The sequence below is a fragment of the Theropithecus gelada genome, chromosome 15 (assembly GCF_003255815.1).
Source record: "Theropithecus gelada isolate Dixy chromosome 15, Tgel_1.0, whole genome shotgun sequence".
Taxonomy (NCBI): Eukaryota; Metazoa; Chordata; class Mammalia; order Primates; family Cercopithecidae; genus Theropithecus; species Theropithecus gelada.
In genome coordinates, this window is record NC_037683.1 from 74,481,005 (window position 1) to 74,503,391 (window position 22,387).

Consider the following 22,387-nt stretch of genomic DNA (forward strand, 5'->3'; position numbering starts at 1 on the left):
AAAAGAGCTGGATAAAGACAAATTTTCTCTGTGTCACAGTTTGCTTGGAACCTGCTGTTCAAGCAAGATTTCTCCAGGAGCTAATTTCAAGAGCTTCTTTGGAGCCCCTCACATGATGTGTGGTCTTGGTCTGCTGAATCCCTGATGGCAATAAACTCTGTTAAAAGAGACCATAAATGATGAACTGCAGTGAAATCCCTTACCCACTTTTGGTTGATGTATTCTTCGCTTTAAGAAATATTTCGTGATTCTGTGGTCCTTTTGACCTGAAGTGAGGAATGGATAGCATGTTCCTCCCAATCCTGAGCTGGAATCTTTCACCTCAACACAACCACATTCTGCTTACTGGAAAAGAGCTTCCTGGCACCATTATTAAACTGTCAGTGCCACAAGATTTTTGCAAGAAGTCAAAGGAGATTTTATTCACTCAATAAACATTTCCTGAGGGGCTATTAGACCCCAGGCATTAGGAACACAGAGCTAGCTGAGACATAGTTTTTGCCTTCAAAGTCCTTACAATCTGGAAAGAGTGACAGCCACAGGATTAAACCTCCCCCAATAAAATGCTAAAGAGGTCATAAAACAAGGTGCGGGTGGAGGCATGAGGGATATAGAATGGGGGTTTCCCAGAAGCTCAGAAAACTCAGGGAAGGGGCGAGTGTTGAAATAGGAGCAGGTATTCACCAAACGAAGGCACAAAGCTGTGGAACAATCTAGTGTGCTGAGTGATTGACAATCATTTTCCATAGCTAGAGTATGGGCTGTAACAGGATGCAAGGTGGAAGCCGACATCAAGGAAAAGTTAGACTAAAAAACCCCCGGTGCCATGCTAAGGACTTAAACTCAGTGGGGCTCTCCCGAGGGATCTTCATCTGGTTTTAACATCAGGTGACTATTGAGGAGGGTGTCAGGCCCGTCTCTGCCACAGAAGGGCGGCTGACTGCTCACTACAGCAGAAGAACATTTCCAAGCTTTCACTGTGTTTAACATCTAAGACTCAGAGACCATATCAAAAAAGCAAAATTGAGATTGCTGATTAGGTCCTCAAGTGCTGAAAGGATGGCTTTTAAAGTGCTCACATGTCCTGGAAATAGGCAAAGATAAAGCACCTTTCCAGCTGTTCCCCAATCCAGGAACTGCTCCTGGTAACTGATAGGAGTTCAATAGAATCAATCAGGAATTCAGTGCAAAAGGCACTGCTGCTGGACTCACACTGTGGACTCAGCCATCCCATAGATCACAGAGGAAACCGGATACTATGCCAAGTGACTTCGAAGTCATCAGCTTCTCTGAAAGAGAAGAACAACTTATTCTACCACCAGAAGAATAAAACATTTCTTATTCTACGACTAGAAGAAAAAAACAGTTCTCAGCAATGAAGCATTCACTCTGATCAGAGGAATCTTTCACCAGAGCTCTCTAAAAGCAAAGTCCCCCCACACCCACATCAAAAGAGTTAGTGCAAACACAGAGTAGGGGGCTAGTTCTGGCTAGGACTCCGTATGACGTTCTTTTTTGCTCAGTGGCTTGTAGGAACACTAGGGAAGTGGCTAATGTTGAATTGGACAGCAGAGCTTACTGCTTTGCGGTGTGTGCTGGCCTCTAGTGGAGGCCCCACCCCCAAGTCCAGTTCTTATTCAAAGACAATTAACAAGGTTGATCAGGCTTAAGAACATTTTATAACAGTTACATTAATAGGTGGGGCTCTTTACTTTGCTAATAAGTTAGGAGGTAAGATAACAGTCAAGGCAAGATAGATAGATAGATAGATAGATAGATAGATAGATAGATAGATAGATGATAGATAGATAGATAGATGATAGATAGATAGATAGATAGATAGATAGATAGATAGATAGATAGATCTTACAATACCTGTGTAGCAGTTATGAATTCCTTAGGCCACAAGCTGAGGTGAGGAAATAAATGTATCTTTAAAATGCAAATCAAAGCCACAACGAGATACCATCTCACATCACTCAGAATGGCCATTATTTAAAAGTCAAAAAACAAGAGAAGCTAGAGAAAAGAGAACAAATGCTTATACACTGTTGGTGAGAATGTAAATTAGTTCAGCCACTGTGGAAAGCAGTTTGGAGATTTCTCAAAGAACTTAAAACAGAGCTACCATTCAACCCAGCAATCCCATTACTGGCTATGTATACCCAAAAGAAAACAAATTGTTCTACCAAAACGACACATGCACTTGTATTGCAGCACTATTCACAATAACAAAGACATGGAATCAACCTAGGTGCCCCTCAATGGCAAATTAGATAAAGAAAATATGGTACACATACACCATGAGATACTATGCAGCTGTAAAAAAGAATGAAATCCTGTCCTTTGCAGCAACATGGATGCAACTAAAGGCCATTATCCTAAACAAATTAATGCAGGAACAGAAAACCAAATACCACATGGTCTCTCTTTTAAGTGGGAGCTAAACATCAGAAACTAACAGACATAAAAAGGGCAATAATGGAAACTGGGGACTACAACAGGGAGAGTAAGGAAGGAGGACGAGGGTTGAAAAACTACCAGGCAATATGCTCATACCTGTGTGACAGGATCATTTGTACCCAAAACCTCAGTATCATGCAATATATCCAGGGAACAAACCTACACATGTATCCCCGGAATCTAAAATAAAATCTGGGGTGGGGGACGGGGAAAGAATTTTAAGTGAAGTGCTAATAAAATAAATAAATAAAGCGCCTTTATCTTTATATCATTTCTTTTTTTGTTTGTTTTACAGATTTATTTTCAAAGAGTAAAACACTTATACAATTTAAATACAAGTCCATCAGAATCACTCTGTCAGAGTCAGCAACAATGCGAAAATGCGTCCTCACTGCCAGACATTCGCCACTATCATCTGAGTCCTCTCTCCCCAAAGCCAAAGGGTCTGATACTTTATTCATATACATCCTTCTTATCTGCAATGTAATCTACAATTTCTTGTGGACACATTAACTTTTCAGCATCTATATCAGGAATTTCAAATCCAAATTCGTCTTCCATGGCCATGATAATCTCCACTTGGTCCAAACCGTCTAAGCCCAGGTCTTTCATAAAATGAGAATCTACTGAAAGCTTCTCTGGGTCAATCTTGTCATAGAGTTTCAATACGTAAAGAACACGGTTCTGGATGCCCTCTAATGTCAAAGGGGGCATGTCGCTATACTGGTGGCACAACTGTGTAACTCTACCAGGAACCTGCGCGAGCCTTAAGGCCGGCTGCAAAGGCCGGAGCCTCCTCTGGGTCCCCGCGGAGCACAGACCGGTGCTGAGAGGCCGGGCCACGGCCAGCATCGGGACCCAGGGCAGCGGCGCAAAGGCCGCAGGCAGGCGGCGGACATAGGCTGAAAGGACACGAGACGCCATAGCTACGCCGACCCAGGATGCACTCTATCTTTATATCATTTCTATCTCAAGCCCCCTTTTCACTGGGTAATAGAAGCTCCATGTTGGACCATTTAGAATAAAAACTCGAGCAACCCAGAATCTTCTGTCTATGCCTTTGTCTAGAGCTTTTGCCCCACTGAGCCATGTCGTGCTCCTCTGGTGAGGAGAAGGCGTCTCGTCCTCCCTCAGTGCTGCCTCTCCACAGAGGCATCCCCCAGATGGATGTGCCTTGCCAATGGTGCCAGTAGCCTGTGTCTTTTTGCAGCTATCCCGGAGGTGTCAAGCTCCCTATGTGGCCACTGCATCCAAGTCCTCGTCTGGTCCATTGGTCCTCTCTCAGATAGGTGACAGGCCTTCTCTCAGGTGGTACGGGGGCTTCTGGATGTTCTCCCATGCTACCCTAGGACTATGGGAAAGTCAACGGGGCCATCTCAGGTTCTCTTTGCTGAGAGACATGCCATATGCCAAACTGGATGAGCCGAGAGACCTGAGAAGCAAAGCACCTTCCTGGGCTTCACCTGAGAAGCAAGACACACACCTACTCTCCCCGAGGGCCCCCACTGAGCCATGAGGCCCCAGCCATGGCCCCGCATCCAACTACCCAACTTTTCTTACAACTCTGCTGCCTCCTGCCCAGGAGTCTCTCTCTGGGCTAGACGGTGGTTAAAGCCAGCTCACTCTCCACAGCCTCTTGTTTCTGGCACATACAAAGCCCAGGTTCCTATGGCACTAAAATTTCCCCTACTTCCACCTCTCACAACTCTTACTTCTGTCATGAGTTTCAAAACACCATGTACTCTTCTAGTTCTTTGAGATTCCTATCTGTTGTACCCCTAAACCAAGGGCAGTCACTGACTGAATGAAAAAAGGCCAAAAATTCACAAGAACTAGCTGAATAAAAAACACAGCGGTTGATATATCCAAGTATATATCACACCACCACATTGGCTGCTGTCATGAAGCTAAAGATATAGTATGGTTCTGGGCCTGTTCCCACCCAGGAGAGGCCCCACCTCAGTCTCTCTCTCTCTCTCTCTCTCTCTCTCTCTCTCTCTCTCCTTCTCCCCTCACCCCGCTTCCTTGCAATGTGGTTCAGAGGTGCAGAACTCTTCTGAGAAGAGGCACAATCATCACTTCTTATTCTTCCTGCCAAGCAGCCAAGGCATGAAGCAACATATGAACTGCCCCTAAAAATGCCTATGGTGGAGGGTTAGCAGAGCCCGCTCAACTGTGGATCCTACAGGGGCAAAGTAAAACCTCTCTGGTTTCTTTCTTCAGCTTAGACAAAAGATAGTTTCTATGTGGTCTCCTCTAGATCCCTAGATTTTTGCAAGCAGATTTAAGCCTCAGAAGTTACTTTGTACAGAGGACATCAGGGAAGTCTTCATGCAAGAGTTGTCATTTGACCTGAGTCTTAAGGGGTGTGAAGGATGAGCAGAGGGGATTCCAGGGAAGGAATCAGCACAAATAAAGGCCAAGAGTTGGGAACATATATCATGGTCCAAGGGAAAGGGGGAAGTTAATCATGACCCCAAAATTCCATTCCTGGGTTATCAGGCAGATGGTGAAGCTCTTAACAGAACTTCTGCTCAGAAGTTCTGAGCCTTCTTGTTTGGCATTTATTGTAGTCAGCCATGTGTTATATTTTTTCTGTATATATCTTGCCTTCCTGAAAAGAGATCACTTTTTATTCATTTACTTATTCATGTATCTTCCTTGCAACCTTAAAGGAAATAATCAACATACACTGTAATATCTGAAAATATGTCATAAAAGGTATTCCTCGACCTGCTCACTGGCTTTTCTTCATTAAAGAAAATATTGCCAGAATTGTAGATTGCTATATTTTTCTCAAATTACTTTTGAAAATCTTGCAGATTATAGAAAATTAACATATTTCTTCCCTGAGTATCTTAATCTATAGTTTGGGTGAAATTAATATAACAAATCATTAGTGTTAATGAGTTAACCTTCAAAATGTTATTCTAAACATTCAAAATATTATTTCTAAGAGTTCTTTGACTCATTTGCTATTTACCATGCCAGCAAGGTAGTTTTCTCCAAACGTGAAAAAAAAAGTGACTCTATACTTGTTGTAAATAGATTCTAAAAATTATTTGAGTCCAGCTGGAAATATAAATGTCTAACTGCCAAAGCACATCCTGATTCTATTTTTTGATAGCGTCACAAGACATACAAGAGAGAAGCAAACAGAAATGCCCTTTCATTTTTTCTGAAACACACTTCCCTCAGTTTTTCTCTCATCACATCAAGAAATCCCCTCAGGCCAAGTTCGGTGCAGGTCAGTTCAGCAGGGTGTTGGACCGGGTTTGCTTCAAAAGCCCTGTCTTCTCATCTTCTCCCATGATAGAATAAATGCCCATAACATGAGAGGCTTGCTCTTGCTTCTTGCAGGAGAAATAGAGTCGTTGGTTTTATCCTCCTGCTTCTGCCTCTCTATTGCACATGCCATCCATCAAACCAAACACCAGAGCATCAGAAACTAGGAGGGATTCTGTGCAGAAGAGTTCCTGAGAATTTGGATAAAGAGCCCAGTGATTTCTGCATTTGGAGCAGCATTTTGAAATCCTAGCCTAAGGAAAGTTGAAAAAACACTATTTGGAAGCACACACCTGACTCTGTTTGCTTATTTGAGAGTATCTGAAAAACTCTTACTATCCTCAGGAAACATAATCATCTGTCTTTCCCAGTGAAGAAGATTTGCCTACCTAGAATTTTAAAATCTAATACTTAAATTGTTCTGTAAGTTTCTTTGTCTTTGCTCATTCCCACCTCTTCACCTCCACCTTTTCTTTTCCCAAAGCAGAGAAACACAACACACGGTTTATCCTCCTAAAAGCTAATGGAGCACAACTGCTCTCCACAATCTTTTGGTATGAACCAACCCATTCATCTCAACCTGACAGAGACCTTGTTTTTCTTTGAATATCTTAAAATTAGTACTGCCCATTCTTATTCTGGAGTCAGGGAAGCTTATGGCCCAACCCAACAGCAGATAGCACTAGAGAGTGAAGAGGCACCAGCTCCCAGGAAATAGCTTGTTCTCGCAGAATTGTATCTCCTCTTCATTCAACTTAGAATCACAGCAGTTTTAGAGCCACAGGAGACCCAAACAACATGTAGCCCTATTCTGAGAGCTTCCCACTTCCAGAATGTCTCCCAGGTCCAAGAAGTTCAGATGCAAGACAGACGTTGGGAAGATGGATCACCTGCCTTGAACTCGTTTTTACAACTCATTTGACCCCTGAGTACTGTGATTTCTGGCAACCTCAATTTCCACATTTATTTCTCCCATTTCCTCTGAGGCTGACCTTCTCCAGCTCCATATTCTATTTGTCCTGACTTGCTGGTTCTCAGCTTTTATGCCCCATTTCCTAGATTCCACCCAGAATTTTCCTTCAGACTCATCCTCTCAGTGGATTCCTAACCTGCCAGTGAGCCCGGCCAGACAAACCATATGGGATCGTCCTGAAACCCCCCCACATCCCTGACCCAAGAGAGCCAGCCTCATGAGCTGGTTGCCAGAAAGTCTAACCTCTTCACTTCATAAATGAGAAAATTGAAGCCAAAGGTCAACTTTATGATGGAACAAGATTTGAATCTTGTATCCTGGCTCCAAATCATGGGCTCATTCTTCTACACACATTTCAGGACAAATCAATGAAATTACCACTTTGTCTAGTTTTATCTCAACCGTTGGTCACCTTCTTCCTTATCTCCCTGGTCTCCAAACTCTTTGGTTTTATTTTTCCTAATCTCAGTACCAGCTCTGGCCCCTGACACGTTTGCAATGAGCGCTCTTCTGGATTCCCCTCCTTTTCATGGGTCTGCAGCACACACACAGAACTATTCTAACACAGGAGGTATTTCAGGGAAGAAGTGTTATCTTAATAGCTTGCTTAGAATAAGGGGAATCAATCAACCAGAAAGTGAGGCATTGAAGATTAACCTCTGGTCCAGGTACTGTAAAAAGGAGAAGAAAACCTAAATTTTTTGTGTATTTTCTTTGAGCCAGGCATTATGATCTGTATGTTATACATATAGCTAGCATCATATTTTGAGCCAAAACCTTCTACTGCTCACTCCTAATGATTCAGACATATCTAAAAAGGTTTGGCAAGCTAGTGGGACAGACTGCAAGGGTTGAAATAGAAACTGCTAGTTGCCTACCCAAATCCATTCTCACTGTCTTCCTCAGCAAAGAACACATATTGTTGGATCCAACAGTGTGTCCAGCTACAAGGCTTTTTCCAGCGTCTCTCTCAGTAAAGTAACCATGGAATTAAGTTCTGCCAATGAATGTGAGGCTTCTGAGAAGTCTCCTTAACAAAGTTGGAATGTCCTCTTCTCCTTCCTTCATTGTGTGTTGCCTGGAACTCAGATCTAATGGAGGGGATGGCCATGCGAGACCTGAGAATAAGAGCTCCAGGCACAGCAGAGTAATAATCTAGAAGGAATCTGGTCCCTGATGACATCAAGGACTCACCAAACTGGACTGACTGCCTCTTTCTTTCACATAACAGATAAATTAAAAGGTTTTTTTTTTTTTCATTTTGTACATTAAATGCAACAAACCTAGTCCCAGCTAAAACAAAAAACATGCACTAAAAAGTAGAACGAAAGGATGAAAGGGGCCTCAGTCTCTGACACTATCATGAAACTGCCCTGGTTTAACATTACTTGAGAGAAAAATAAAGCTTCTAGATTATTTAAGGCTTCCTGGAGGAGATGGGGTCTGAGTTAGAGTTTCCATCAGCTTGAGGGAGGCTCTTCTCTACTTTGGCTGTTCCTTGAGCCACCAGGAACTCTCTTTGGTTTCTGTGGGGTTTTGATAACCATGGTCAATGCTACCTGTGATTCTGGAGCATTCCTGCTGCCACAGTTGGGGCCCAATTGCTTGAGCCATCACTCAACACCTGGCTTCCTAAAGGAGGTTGTGAAAGTGCCTGCAACTCTCAAGCCCTGAGCTGGTGTTTGATGCAGCGGTTTCTCCAGGTCCTCTCTGTGAGAAAGGACAGGAAAGGGCCCAGGGGAAAGCAGAAATCCCCATGCCTATCCCAGTGATTTACTGTAACCAACTCAGAACCGTGAGAGCAGAACACAAGCACAATTTAGTGCTCCATTCTTCCAACTTCTCACCCAGCTCTAGTCCTTCACAATGTTTACTGTGCAGCCATCTGTGAAAATCTTTGTGAAACTAGTTAAAGCCTTTTATGAGACCCTAAACTTCTAGTTACACTAATTTCCCACCCCCTACCCCCATGTGAATTAGGTCTTGAGTAAACAAAAGGCAGACTTGAGGCTGGAGAGCGATTGTACCGATTGTACCGCGTTAAATGGTGCGTTTAACGGGGCCAGCCCACAAATTTTTCCGTTCCCATCCCTGGGCATGCAGGCAGCACCAAAGCCCATATAATGGACTCTTTATGTGGTACTTGGTTAGAAAAACATATTGACAAAGAATCACAGACAAATCATAACCATGACCTTTAGTGCTGAAACAAGGTTTTCCTTGGGAGTGATTTAATTACCCATGCAGCTCACTGGCTGCACACATTAGCAGACTCTGTCTTTCCAAAGGCCACGGCCAGGCCAGGCTGGTTTGTCTTTCCTGTGAATGTGTGCCCAAGTGCTGCTCCTGTAACAAGGCTCTGTTGTGCCATACAAGGATAAACAGCGCACAGCATCCAGCTGGACTCCGCCAGCCTGAACGATCGCTTCCCAGGCACCTGCTGCCCAAGCCGACCTTGGATCGAGCAGTGCCCCTAGCCTCAGACTCGTCATTCAGATGAATGATGCAGATGCTGGTGCCAGGCCCTGTGGCCCGCTGCAACATGGCTGGACTTTGACTACCAGGTGTAGGAGCAGGGGTAGGATGCTGGGGCTACATTGTGAGGTGAAATATACTTGTCTTTGCCTCTCTCAATGCACACTGCCTTCCTCTGGCCTGAGCTCTTGGTGGTCTTGTGTGAGCTTGAGGAAAGCAGAAACTAGACACTAAAAGCCATGAATTCTATGATTCTATTTAAATGAAACAGCCAAAAAAGGCAGATCCATAGAGACAGAAAGCAGATTATTGGTTGTCACGGGCTGGGGCAGGGGGAATGGAGAGTGATGGTTTCATGGGTTTGGGGCTTCTGTTTGGGCACTGGTATTCTGTTTGTGATGGAAAGGTTCTAAAACTAGATAATGGTGATGGTTGTACAACATTGTGAATGTCTACATGTCTCTGAATTGTATACCTTAAAATGGTTAAAACAGTAAATTTTATGTTATGCATATTTTAGCACATTTAAAAAAATATGACTGAAGGATTGGGTTGCAAGGGGAGGAATTGGATATACTTACTCCCAAGACCCCAGAAGACAAAACTAAGACCAGTGAGAGAGTTTCCTGGAGGCAGGTTACAGCTCATCATGTGAATAGAGGGGAAAGTGCCATTTGGAACAGGCCTACTGTGAGCCAAGGGCCCTTCAGTCCTCATTTCCTTGAAACTTACAACTCTTATGTAAGGGAGGTTTTATTATCCTTATTTAATAGATGAGGAAAGGATGGTTCCCAGAAGCTAAAACTATTTTCTCAAGGACACAGAGCTAACAGGAGGTAGAGCTAGGTTCTACTCTACAGACTGTACTTTTTTTCTCTCTCTCTTTCTTTTTTTTTGAGACAGAGTCTTGCTCTGTCAATCAGGCTGGAATGCAGTGGTATAATCACGGCTCACAGCAGCTTAGACCTCCTAGGCTCAAGTGAGGCTCCCACCTCACCCTCCTCTGTAGTCATGCATGTATCACCACATCTGGCTAATATTTGTATTATTTTATAGAGATAGAGTCTCACTATGGTACTCAGACTGGTCTTGAACTCCTGGGCTCAAATGATCCTCCCACCTTGGCCTTGCAAAATGCTGGGATTACAGGCATGAACCACCACACCCAGCCTGAAACTGTGCCTTTTTTAATATGCCAGTGCCTCTGCAAATTTTCTACTGAAGTCTCCCTAAATATCGCATAGCGAGAGTGAAATGATACATCAAGGTGAACAGACAGAGCCCAAAGGAATTGCTGAGTTTTGGCTCTCAAATTCATGTCAGTTTTACATACTTGCTCTATTATCTTAGATTAGTTTTTTTCTTAAATACTAGAATAAAGTTTTCATCAAAATCTTCAAGCAAAAGTATCATTCTGGGAAAATGGTCCATGTTTATCCTGAAGCCTCCCATCTCCCTTCACATTTTCTTAGGGGCCTGCATACTCCAATTTGAGAAGCTGGCACTAGGCTGGCTGCTATCCAAAAGGGAAGGGGAGAGGGAGTGAAGGAAGTGACAGGGAGGGAAGGAGAGAGGAAGGGAGGAGTTCTCTGCTACTGGAATTTTCCTGCACTGGGCTCTGATGTGTAAGAATTCATACAATGCAGGGGTTGAGGTTGGGCCTCAGTGACATTAACTCTTTTTATTCACAGAAGCATTTTGAAAATCTAATGAAACCCATTAACTCTGGCTTAGTCTATTTTGTACTGCTATAACTGAATGCCACAGACTGGGTAACTCAGAAATAAAAGAAATGTATTTGTTTACAATTCTGAAGTTTGGGAAGTCCAAGGTCAAGGGGCTGCATCTGGTGAAGACCTTCTTGCTGAGTCATAACATGGTGGAGGGCCTCACACGGCAAAAGAGCACCCACAAGACAGAGCGAGAAAGGCTGGAACTCACTTTTATAACAAAGCCACTCTCTTGATAATTAACCCACTACCTCAATAGTGACATTAATCCCTTATTATCTAATCACCTCTTATTAGACTCCACTTCCCAACACTGTTACACCGGGGCTTAAGTTTCTAACACGTGGACTTTGGGAGACACATTCAAGCCATAGCAAACCCACTTTAACAAAAATTTTTCAGACACATGAAGTTTCCATGTTATTCTAGGGTGTTTGTGAACCCTCTAAAGCCTATACCTCAGATTATGCATCCCTGGATTACAAAGTCTCAACAGAAAATGAGACAAACTTGAGGATTCCTTCTAACCCCAAGAGTCTGTGGTCTTGTCCCAGACTCTGCTTTATTCAAACATCATCCTTATAAAAATGCACAGAGTCTGTGGCCCATTTACTGGCCACTTTGAGTGATACATTTATCAGCTAATGTGATAAACAAATTCAAGCTAACATGATAATGAGTTACTGGGCATCCTTTCTCCCTCCTCTGCAGATGACAGGTGGATATCTGTTTCCCTGAGGGATATTGTAACTTCAGGCTGCTTGTGGAGAGATAGAGAGCAAGAAGGTCTCATAACTTATTCAGTCTCTCCAATTGAGTACCTATTTACCTGACTTTGCATCAAGTCAGACACAGTGTCCAGTTAAAGAGGATTTCTGGTTTGGAGACTCAGCACAGCATGACTCTAGAGTTGCAGGAGTTTTGTGCAACAGCGGACTTTGCCATTGCCTGTTTCTCTAGGGAGAGCCTGGTGACACTGACTTGAGTAATTTTAAATAAAGACTGAGGCTGGCTGGAGAAGAAAATTTCACAAAAATGACTTCAAGAAAGTGGAAAGACCACAAAACTGACAACCAAAAAAATTCTGCCCAGCACTGTCCCTGACTCAGCTGATTAACTAGGACACAGCAATCTTCCTTTTTAAGCCTTGCTTATCTATACTTATCTTTCTATCCCCATCTAGAATGCAATCTATACAGGCAAATATATTTAGGTCAGAACATTAGTAACAAGTGACAGAAATCAAAGTCAGACTAACTTCAGTAAGAAATGACTATGCTGGCTCTGTTATGAAGGACAATGAGATAGCCCTTAGGACAGAAGTAGCAGTCCTGCTTTGGAAGGGAAACCAGAACTGCTGTATGGGGGCTCCTTAAGAAATAACTCTCTTGCAGCTAAATAGAGGATAAACAATGCAGCGAAGGAGGATCAGCAGCCACACTGAAGGTGACATGAAAGAGACAAAGAGAATGAGGGAATGGACCAGGAGAGTGATGATCTGAAACAATCTCAAAGTAGCGGCAGAAGCACCAACCCACAAACAGCCACAATGTTACCTAAACTAGCCAGTCACCTTCTTTGGCCCCACGCAACTCAGAGATAACAAAAACAAGGCTCCTTGGTCAAGAAGAGTTGTTAAATAACAATTCAGAGAGGTATACTATGGATTATAGTTCTCAAAGGTCAATAAACAGTGAAAAAGTTATTTAGAATCGCATCATGGCACGAGGTCTCTCCTGCTTATCAGAGATTAACATGGAAAAAGATTGGGGATGCTAGGAATTTTTTTAAGTATTTTTTAAGTTATCTGGATTATTCAGAGTAATCAAATCAATCATGGCAGACACTATCAGTTGCATCCCTTCCTCCTTGCTGATAAATCCTTATTTTGTTTAATGTTCATCCTTCCATGTGTTCCTGGAAAGGAATGAACCACAATGGGTCTAATACAAACACAGTGATTCTATGCCCCTTTGTCACATGACCCTTTCCTGATCTCTGGGTTGGGAAGAGACTTTGGAGAGGGTTGTCACTGCCAGGAAAAAGAGGATCACTAGAGGACAGTTCCTTCATTATCTAGATACTGTGTACCTACCTGAGAAGACTAGAACCATCCGAGGCAGCCATCTTGTAAACAAGAACGTAGAGGCCTAAAAGCCAAGTTAACACGCTGAGCATAACACACTAAAGGATAGAAACAGCGTGGGTCCTGAATGATATTTACGAGGCTGGAGAGTCATTCTGGAACTGTTTGCGTATTAATAATAATACAATCCTAGTCTGATTAACTTTGTTATAATGACAATCATCCTAATTAATATAAGAGCAAAACACTGACTTGGCTTTCTGGCTTTCACTTTTTCCTCCCTGTAATTATTTTCATATAGTAGACAAAGTAATCCTTTTCAAATTCAAATTTGATCATGGCATCTTCTTCTTTTAAAAGTCTTCCTACAGTCACTTGAATAAAATTTCATCCCTGGCCAGGGACTGTAAGTTTTACACAGTCTCCAAACTCATCTTACTCCACATTCTCCTTCCTACTTCCCTTTTTTCTGCTGTCATTTACCTTTTCTGCTCTTAACACCCTAAGCTTTTCCTTGTGAGACTGTTGTTCTGGCTATGCCTTCTGCTGATCTTCTTGCCTTCCAGATTGCTGCATGCTTAGTTCTTTCTTGTCCTTCTGGCATCAGCTCAATGATCACCTCCTCACAGAAGCTTTCCCTGAACACTCCAGTTAAATTATCTATCCTCTCAACCATGAGCCAGACTTTATTACATCACCCTTCATTTTATTTTCCTCATAGTACTTATCCCTATTTGCAGTTATTGTAATTATTTATTTGTTTACTAATATGTTGTCAATTTCCTCTATATAAGGATCAAGAGAACTAGGATCTTGTCAATCTTGTTCACCATAATTTCTTGCATCCTTAAAAAATTGTCTGAAACATCATAAATCCTTAATAATAATTGTTGAATGGAAGGAAGGAAGGAAGGAAGGAAGGAAGGAAGGAAGGAAGGAAGGAAGGAAGGAAGGAAGGAAGGAAGGAAGGGAAGGAAGGAGGGAGAGAAGGAGGGAGGGAAGGAAGAAAGGGAAGAGAAGAGAGAGGGGAGGGGAGGGGAGGAGAGGAAATAATTGTAAGAACCTGAACCTCAGAACCTGAAATTTGGGGTTCAACTATGCCGAAATTGTATGTCTCACTCTTCTCAGCTTGGTACCTGCAGACTGAAAAAGATGGAAGCAGCAGCCCTAGAGTCACTTCCTCCTAGCTTATCTTCTCCAGCAGAAAGATACTCTCTCTCCCAATGTTTGTATACCACTCCCAGCAATGAATTCTGATGGGCTCTGTTTAAATTATAAAACGTACTATGGAACTAATCCTTGTGTTTAGAGAAATAGGGTATTATGATTGGCCAAGGCCAGAGTTACGGTCCATAACCAGGGTACATTGTGATTGGCAGCTCTAACTGATCCATAGGAACTAATAGGAGGGTGGTGCAAGGAGAGGTGGGGAGGAGAGGGGGGAGAAAAGCCAGGGGAGTTAGAAAAGGATTGCTGGGCAGACAAAATCAATAGATCTTCCCTATGAACTACATTGCACCCCGGCCTTGCCAAAATGTTTTCCTAGTTCTCCAGATTTAAAATACACTCATCTATAACTTATTACATTAGGTTAAGTCCTCATCTACACAACCAGAGTAACAGAAGAGCAAATCAGAGTCTATATGTGCACATGTGTGTGCATGCATAACAGAACTACATAAAACACAACCTGGGTATGCAAAGCCATACAGAGTGGTATAATGAATATTGGGAACTCAGAAGGAGTTGAGCTGAGAGAAGGGTAAAGAATTAAAAAAACTACATGTTGGGTAAAATGTATATTACTTCAGTGATGGGTGCACTGAAATCTCAAATTTCACCACTATACGATTTATCCATGTAACCAAAAAACACTTGTATCTATGGAGATTGTAAAATTTTTAAAAAGCACACCCTGGCTTCATGATGAGGGAGGAGAGATGTAGAATTAGCTATCCACATGGTTTTGCAGATATCTCTTGCTAACTATTGGGCCAATGTCATGGCTTTCTACTACTGCATGGTACGCCCTGCTATCTATTTAAAGTTCTTTTCCCTCCAATCATCAGTAAAAGATGGCTGCTTCCAACATGAAGTCAGCTTCTATTTTGTCTATTCAGACCATGATTCAACCACATGAGAAACCATCATGATCTCCATACAAATAAACCCGATAGTTGAATCACAGCCTGGCAGTGTAGTGTGATGGCACAACAGAGGAAGACCCTCTTTGGTGAGGACAGGTCTTCCATCTGTATTGCCATTTAAAGGGATAGTAACTTACAAGGACAAAAACATGTTCTTGGTTCCAAGTTGCTCGTTGGTGGTACATTTTTAAGGATTAATTATACTGGTAGGATTTCTTTTTCCTAACAAGTTTGTTTACAAAAATATTGAGCATGCATTACACATCGACCTAAATAATTTTCCCCATATCTTTGTCCTCCAAATTTTGCAGTTAATTAAACTAATTTGTCTGTTTTTGTGGGTTGGAAACTCTTACTGTCATCCTTTCCAATCACTACTTATTTAAATTTCATCCTTGGCCAGTTTCATGATAATGTTTATCTGCTCCAGAGGATTTGAAATGAGAGTAACACACAGGGATGCCATTTAAATTCTTTCTTGAAGCTGAAAAAGTCAAGAATCAACTGGCCAGTTAGATAACACAATTTCCCTTGTAGGATATTTGCTTAAGATAGCTGGGGGCAAATTTAATTCCAGAGTTGCTTATTTGGGTTTCTATGAGGGATTCCCTGCCGTTAACATGCACTGTGTATAGAGATTCTAAGAAGCATTCTCTAAGAACATTCTCAGAAGCAGGTTAAGTTTTTTTTTTTTTTTAAGAAAATAAAAATCTGTACAATTTGCTGTCAACATTCAACTCCGGCCTGTTGCCAACTAGAAAGGAGCAAGAGCACTCCGACATTCCAATAGCACTCAGATCCACTATTTGGCATTTCATTAATCCATTTGGAGAAAAATGACTTCTTAATTTTGAGTCCTTTAAAATGTTAGCTTAAGACCCTCAATGAGATTCGTGTGCTTACCCTACAGAGAATTTTACAGCCCTGGATTACCATAGAGGGCAGCAGAGAACCATCCAGAAGACCCAAGGAAAGGAAGTCCTGTTCTGTACATTGTTTTTGTCTTGTACTGTCAGATGCCCTGACATGCCTCTATGGCATGATCTGGCCCGTGCTTACCTCACCTCTTCAACTTCTTTTGAGCTTCTCCTCCCAACAGCTCCTAGTCAGCCAACTTTCACAACTCCCTCAACCCTTTCCCACTCACCCCATCCGTATCCAGCTACGTTGACACCTTTCAGCCCCTCAAAGGTGTCTTCCCTCCTTTCCTCCCACTCTTCACCAAACTAACTCCTGGTCATCCCTCAGGGCTCAACCCAAAGCCACTTCTCTGGAGCTCCCCTCCCTAACACCCAAGTCTGTATCAAGTTCACCATTGTGCTCACTTGGTGAGCTCTTCCCTTCTCCTTCTTACCATGGAGAACTGTTCTCATGGATCATCTGTAATAATATTTTGCTTCAAGTCTCTTTCTCTCTACTGGTTTATAAGCTCCACAAACAACAAGGACTGGGTCGATATCGTTCACTGCCCTATCCTAATGCTTAGCACGGTTGGCACATAGAGTTAAATAAATACTTGTTGATTCAACAACAAATTGAAAGATGGTGGGCAAGACCCTTGAACCTTATGATCCGTCCGCATTAAAGATTATACGAGTTTGTAACTTTATGCAACACAGAAATGCTAGAACTGTAACAACAAATTCAATTACCACTTGAATTAGGGGTAAAAGAAACTGGCCTGGCTGAGCAGGAGATAAGGATGACAGGAGAGTAAACTAAGCCAGCTTCAGCAGCTACTATTGCCAGGCACTGTATTAGGTGCATTTGGACAGTTTATCTCATTCAGTTTATCTTATCTGCTGTTGTCACAGCAGTCCTTCAGCTTTGCTTATCATTTTCACATTATTCAGATTTGAAAAAAAAGAGGTCACATAGATAGAAAGTGGTAGGGCTGCTTGAATCCAAATCTTGACTATTTGCACTATACTATAAGTTAGGACTCTGCTTTTAGTTTAAAAATAAAAATGGGTGTAGTAGTTGAAAAGAAAGTGAGTGAGTGGGAAGATTCCAATTTTCCTCCAATCTCTCTAATTAGCCCATTCTCCTATTACACATCTTCCCACATCCACCCTTCCCCCTAAACACACACCCCTACACTCCACACTACCAATCTCCCTGTAAGCAAATATTCTCGAATTCTTGGTGATAACCTCCACAGCAGATTAGGTATGACTTTAATCAGAAACTTTGGTCCTCTCTCTGCATCATTACCTCTTCTCCACTTTTATTGTGGGTCCCTTTTCAGCTGTGCATATTTCAACACTTATTTATGTGCCCATTAAGCCATTATCACCATTTCAGGTTCAGACTAGAATTGCACTTTGAATAAAGTATAAGAGGCTCCAATTGACTTAAGAGGATAAGCCTCACTTTTTGTTTCCTGCAAAGCCATCTCTGTCCCTACCTCCTGGAGAAGAGCTGAATGTGATGTTCTACCACAGGCAAAAATGTTCCAAGCAAAAGCTAGACATTACAAAGAAGAGGATGGCATTCAGTGCTGCTGAAACAAGCTCAGTGCAGCCCAGAAGGGGATGGGAATGCAGAGACAAATTCCCTGGTATAGAAGCACGGGCCAGAGGTGAGGCCTTCCGTGACTGCCCCAGCCCCTCCCATCTGTGGCTTTAAGAATCTCTTATGGGAGGGCATGGTGGCTCACGCCTGTAATCCCAGCACTTTGGGAGGCTGAGGCAGGTGGATCACTTGAGGTCAGGAGATCAAGACCAGCCTGGCCATATGGTGAAACTCCACCTCTACTAAAAATACAAAAATTAGCCGGGCGTGGTGGTGGGTGCCTGTAATCCCAGCTACCAGAGAGGCTGAAGCAGAGAGGCTGAAGCAGGAGAATCACTTGAACCCTGGGAGGCGGACGCTGCAGTAAGCCAAGATTGCGCCACTGCACTCCAGCCTGGGCAACAGAGCGAGACTCCATCTCAAAAAAAAACAAAAGAATCTCATGCTAGAGGATATTTTCTGATTTCTTTTTCCTTGAGTCCTAGAAGCCTTCACTTTTCTTATTTCTTCCTTGTTTATTTGTAAGGTTTATTGGGCTATATCCTAACATTATACCTTGAGAAAAAGGTAACTCTGTTAAGTTTTCCCAGGCCTGTAATCTAAGATGGAACATGTGAACCTCCGGTGTAAACTCAGAGGCAGAGAGAGCAGCTGAAGTTGAGCTCAGGCTCTCCTCACTCTGGAAGCTAAGAGACTGGACTTTCAAAAGTGGGACTCCTAATATATTTTAAAATGAGAAAAATCCTAAACAAATTTACTAAAACTGTGACAAATACAAAGTATTTGTATTAAACAGATTAATGCTCTGTTAATATATAGATAATATAATTTCATGGATTTGAAAGATAGATGCTGAGTTTCACTTCTGGTAAGTGCTAAGGAGCCTCTATCAGACCAACCCACTCAAAGGTTCTAGAGTCACCAAAAGAAGCAGAAATTGGAGGAGAGAGTTGACAAGTGGAAGAAGGAACTTGCCTTGCATGAGCTATTTTTTTTTTTCAATACAGTCTTTTTTGCTGGTGGGCAGGCCTCAAAAAACATCACACAGGGTGCTACATTTTGGGTTCCTACAGTATCTGGAGACTGAAGGGGCATCCCGCTGAAACAACCCAAAGTCTGAAGAGAAGTCAATGGGTGGGACTAGATTCATCTCAATGCTCATTCACTCATATCTCTGGCTCCTGGACTTGGAGGACTCAAAAGCTAGGACTGCCCACTACTCATGCCTCTCCACATAGCTTGGCTTCCTCCCAGCATTGTGGCCTGAGAGTAGCTGAGCTTCTTATATGAAGACTTAGGTTCCAAGAATAAAACTTACAGCTAGCAAAGAAAAGGTTATTTCATCCCTTTTCATATCCTAACTGGAAAGTCACACAGCATCTCTTCTGCTGCATTATATTGGTTACAGGTGATTCACAATCCCCTACAAGTCAAGAAGAGAAAAATTAGACTTTACTCTTGATGGAGTGTGGTAAAATTCTAGAAGAGCACGTAGGATGAAAGATATTGTTATGATCATCTTGGGAAAATGCAATCTGTCACAAAAAACAGTGACCTAAGATTCCACCATAAGAGCCTTAAAAAGAAAAACCAAATAAACCCAGAGTAATTTAAATGAAGAAAATAATAAAAGCAAAAGTAAATAAAAAGCAACAAACATTGAGAAAAATTTTTAAGTCAAAACTTTGATTACTTGAACTAAAAAATGAAAATGAAAACACAACTTATCAACATTTGTGGAATACAGCAAAAGCAGAGTTTAGAAGAAAGTTTATAGAAAAGAAAAAGAGCTAAAGTCAATAACCTAAATTTCTACCTCAGGAAACTAGAAAAAGAAGAGCGAATTAAATCAAAAGTAACAGAAGAAAATAAATAATAAGAATTAGGCAGAAATCAATGAAATTGAAAGTAGAAAATCAGTGGAGAAAACCAAAAGCTGATTCTTTGAAAAGAGCAATAACATTGATAAGCCTCTAGTCAGGCTAAGAAAAAAAGAGGGCACAAATTATTAATATCAAAGGGGTAAGAAGGGACCTCACTACTGATTCCATGAACATTAAAAGGATAATAAAGAAATACTATAAACAATTCTATGCCTACAAATTTGAGAACTTAGAGGAAATGGTGAATTTCTTGAAAGACATAAGCTGCCAAAACTTTCACAAGATACAAACAATTTGAATAGGCCTATATCTATTAAAGAAGTTGAATCAATAATTAATATCTTTCTAAAACAGAAAACATCAGGCCCAGATGAGTTTATTCAAGAATTCTCCCAAATATTTAAGGAAAAAATTATACCCATTTTCTACAATCTCTTTTAAAGCATAGAAGCAGAAGGAATACTTCTTTATTTGTTCTATAAAGCCAGTATTACCCTCAAACCAAAACCAGACAAAGATATTACAAGAAAAGAAAACGATACACCAGTATATCTCATGAACATAAATGCAAAAATCTTCAACAAAATATTAGCAAATGGAATCCAACAATGTATGAAAAGAATTGTACACCATGACCAAGTGGGATTTATCTCACATATGCAAGACTTGTTTAACATTTGAAACTCAATTAATGTAATCCATCACATCAACAAGCTAAGAGAAAAATAACATGATCATTTCAATAGATGCAGAAAAAGTGTTGTCAAAATCCAACACCCATTCATGATTTTTTTAAACTCCCAAAAAACTAAGAATAAATTAGAACCTCCTCAACTTAATAAAGTATATCTACAAAACACCTCCACCTAAAAATAATACTTAACAATAAGAAACTAGAAGCTTTACCACTAAGATCAGGTACAAGGCAAGAATGTCTCTTCTCACTGCTCCTTTTTGACTTTGTGCTGAAAGTTCTGGCTAGGGCAATAAAACAAGAAAAGGAAGTAAAAGGTATACAGATTGGAAAGGAAGAAATAAAACTGTGTTTTTTGGCAGATGACATGAGTATCCATGCAGAAAATCCAAAAGAATAGATTTAAAAAAAAAAAAAAAACTTTAGAACTAATACATAGTTATAGCAAGGTTGCGGCATCCAAGGCTAATACAAAAAGGTTAATTGGCCAGGTTCAGTGGCTTACGTCTGTAATCCCAACACTTTGGGAGGCCGATGGGGGTGGATCATGAGGTCAGGAGATTGAGACCATCCTGGCCAACATGGTGAAACCCTGTCTCCACTAAAAATACATAAAAAATTAGCCCGCCATGGTGGCGTACGCCTGTAGTCCCAGCTATTCAGGAGGCTGAGGCAGGAGAATTGCTTGAACCCGGGAGTAAGAGGTTGCAATGAGCCAAGATTGTGCCACTGCACTCCAGCTTGAGCATCAGAGCTAGACTCCATCTCAAAGAAAAAAAAATTAATCACTTTTCTGTATACCAGCAGTGAATATGTAGAATCTGAAATTTAAAACACACTAACATTTACATTAGCACTTCCCAAAAAATTAAATAGGTATAAATCCAACAAAATATGTACAAGATCTATATGTGGAAAACCACACAAAATCTGATTTTAAAAATCAAGGAAAAATTAAATAAATGGAAAAATATTCCATGTTCATGGATAGGAAAACTCAACATTGTCAAGATGTCAGTTCTTCCCATTGACCTATAGGTTCAATGCAATCCCAATCAAAATCTTAGCAAACTATTTTATGGGTATCAACAAATTGATTCTAAAGTTTACATGGAGAGGCAAAAGGCCTAAAATAGCCAACACACTATTGATGAGAAGAATAAAGTGAAAGGACTGACACCATCTAACCTTGAGACTTACAATAAAGCTATAGTAATCAAGACAGTGTGGTATTGGTAAAAGAATAGACAAATAGGCCAATGGAACAGAAGAGAAAGCCCAGAAATAGACCCATGTAAATATAGTCAACTGATCTTTGACAAAAGAGTAAAGGCAGTGAAAAAAATGTTTTAACAACTGGTACTAGTACAACTGGGCATCCATGTGCAAAATAATGAATCTAAACATAGATCTTACACCCTTCCAAAAATTATCACAAATGGATCACAGACCTAAACATAAAATACAAAACTATGAAATTCCTAGAAAAAAACAGTAGAGAAAACTTAGATGATCTTGGGTATGGTGATGTCTTTATAGGTAAAACACCAAAGTAACAATTCATGAAAGAAATCGTTGATAAGCTGGGCTTCAGTCAATGAAAAAGTTCTACCTGCAAAAACAATGTCAAGAGAATGAGAAAACAAGCTATGGACTGCAAGAAAATATTTGCAAAAGACATCTGATAAAGAACTGTTATCCAAAATATACAAAGAACTCCTAAAAGTCAACAGTAAGAAAACAACAGCATGAATTAAAAGTGGGCCAAAGGCCTTAACAGACACCTGACCAAAAAATATATACTGATGGAAAAAAAGCATATGAAAAGATGCACCATGTCATATGCCTTCAGGAAAATGCAAATTAAAACAATAATGAGATACCACTACACACCTATAGTAAGAGCCAAAATCCAAAACATTGACAACACCAAATGCTGGCAAGTCTGTGAAACTCTCATTCATTGCTAGTGGAAATGTAAAATTGTACAGCCATTTTGGAAGACAGCTTGGCAGTTTCTCACAAAACTAAATATATTCTTGCCATATGATCCAGCAGCCACGCCCCTTAGTATTACCCAAAGGAGTTGAAACCATGTCCACACAAAAAGTCGCATAAGAATATTTATAGCAGTTTT

General features: G+C 41.2%; 1 protein-coding gene across 1 annotated transcript; it reads right to left on the minus strand.

Annotated features, from left to right (window-relative positions):
- Positions 1-2,746: 2,746 nt before the first annotated feature.
- On the minus strand, positions 2,747-3,406 carry LOC112608689 (acyl carrier protein, mitochondrial-like). The gene has a single exon (XM_025360730.1). The coding sequence runs from the start codon at positions 3,385-3,387 to the stop codon at positions 2,917-2,919; it is 471 nt and encodes a 156-aa protein (XP_025216515.1). The 5' UTR covers positions 3,388-3,406; the 3' UTR covers positions 2,747-2,916.
- Positions 3,407-22,387: the final 18,981 nt, after the last annotated feature.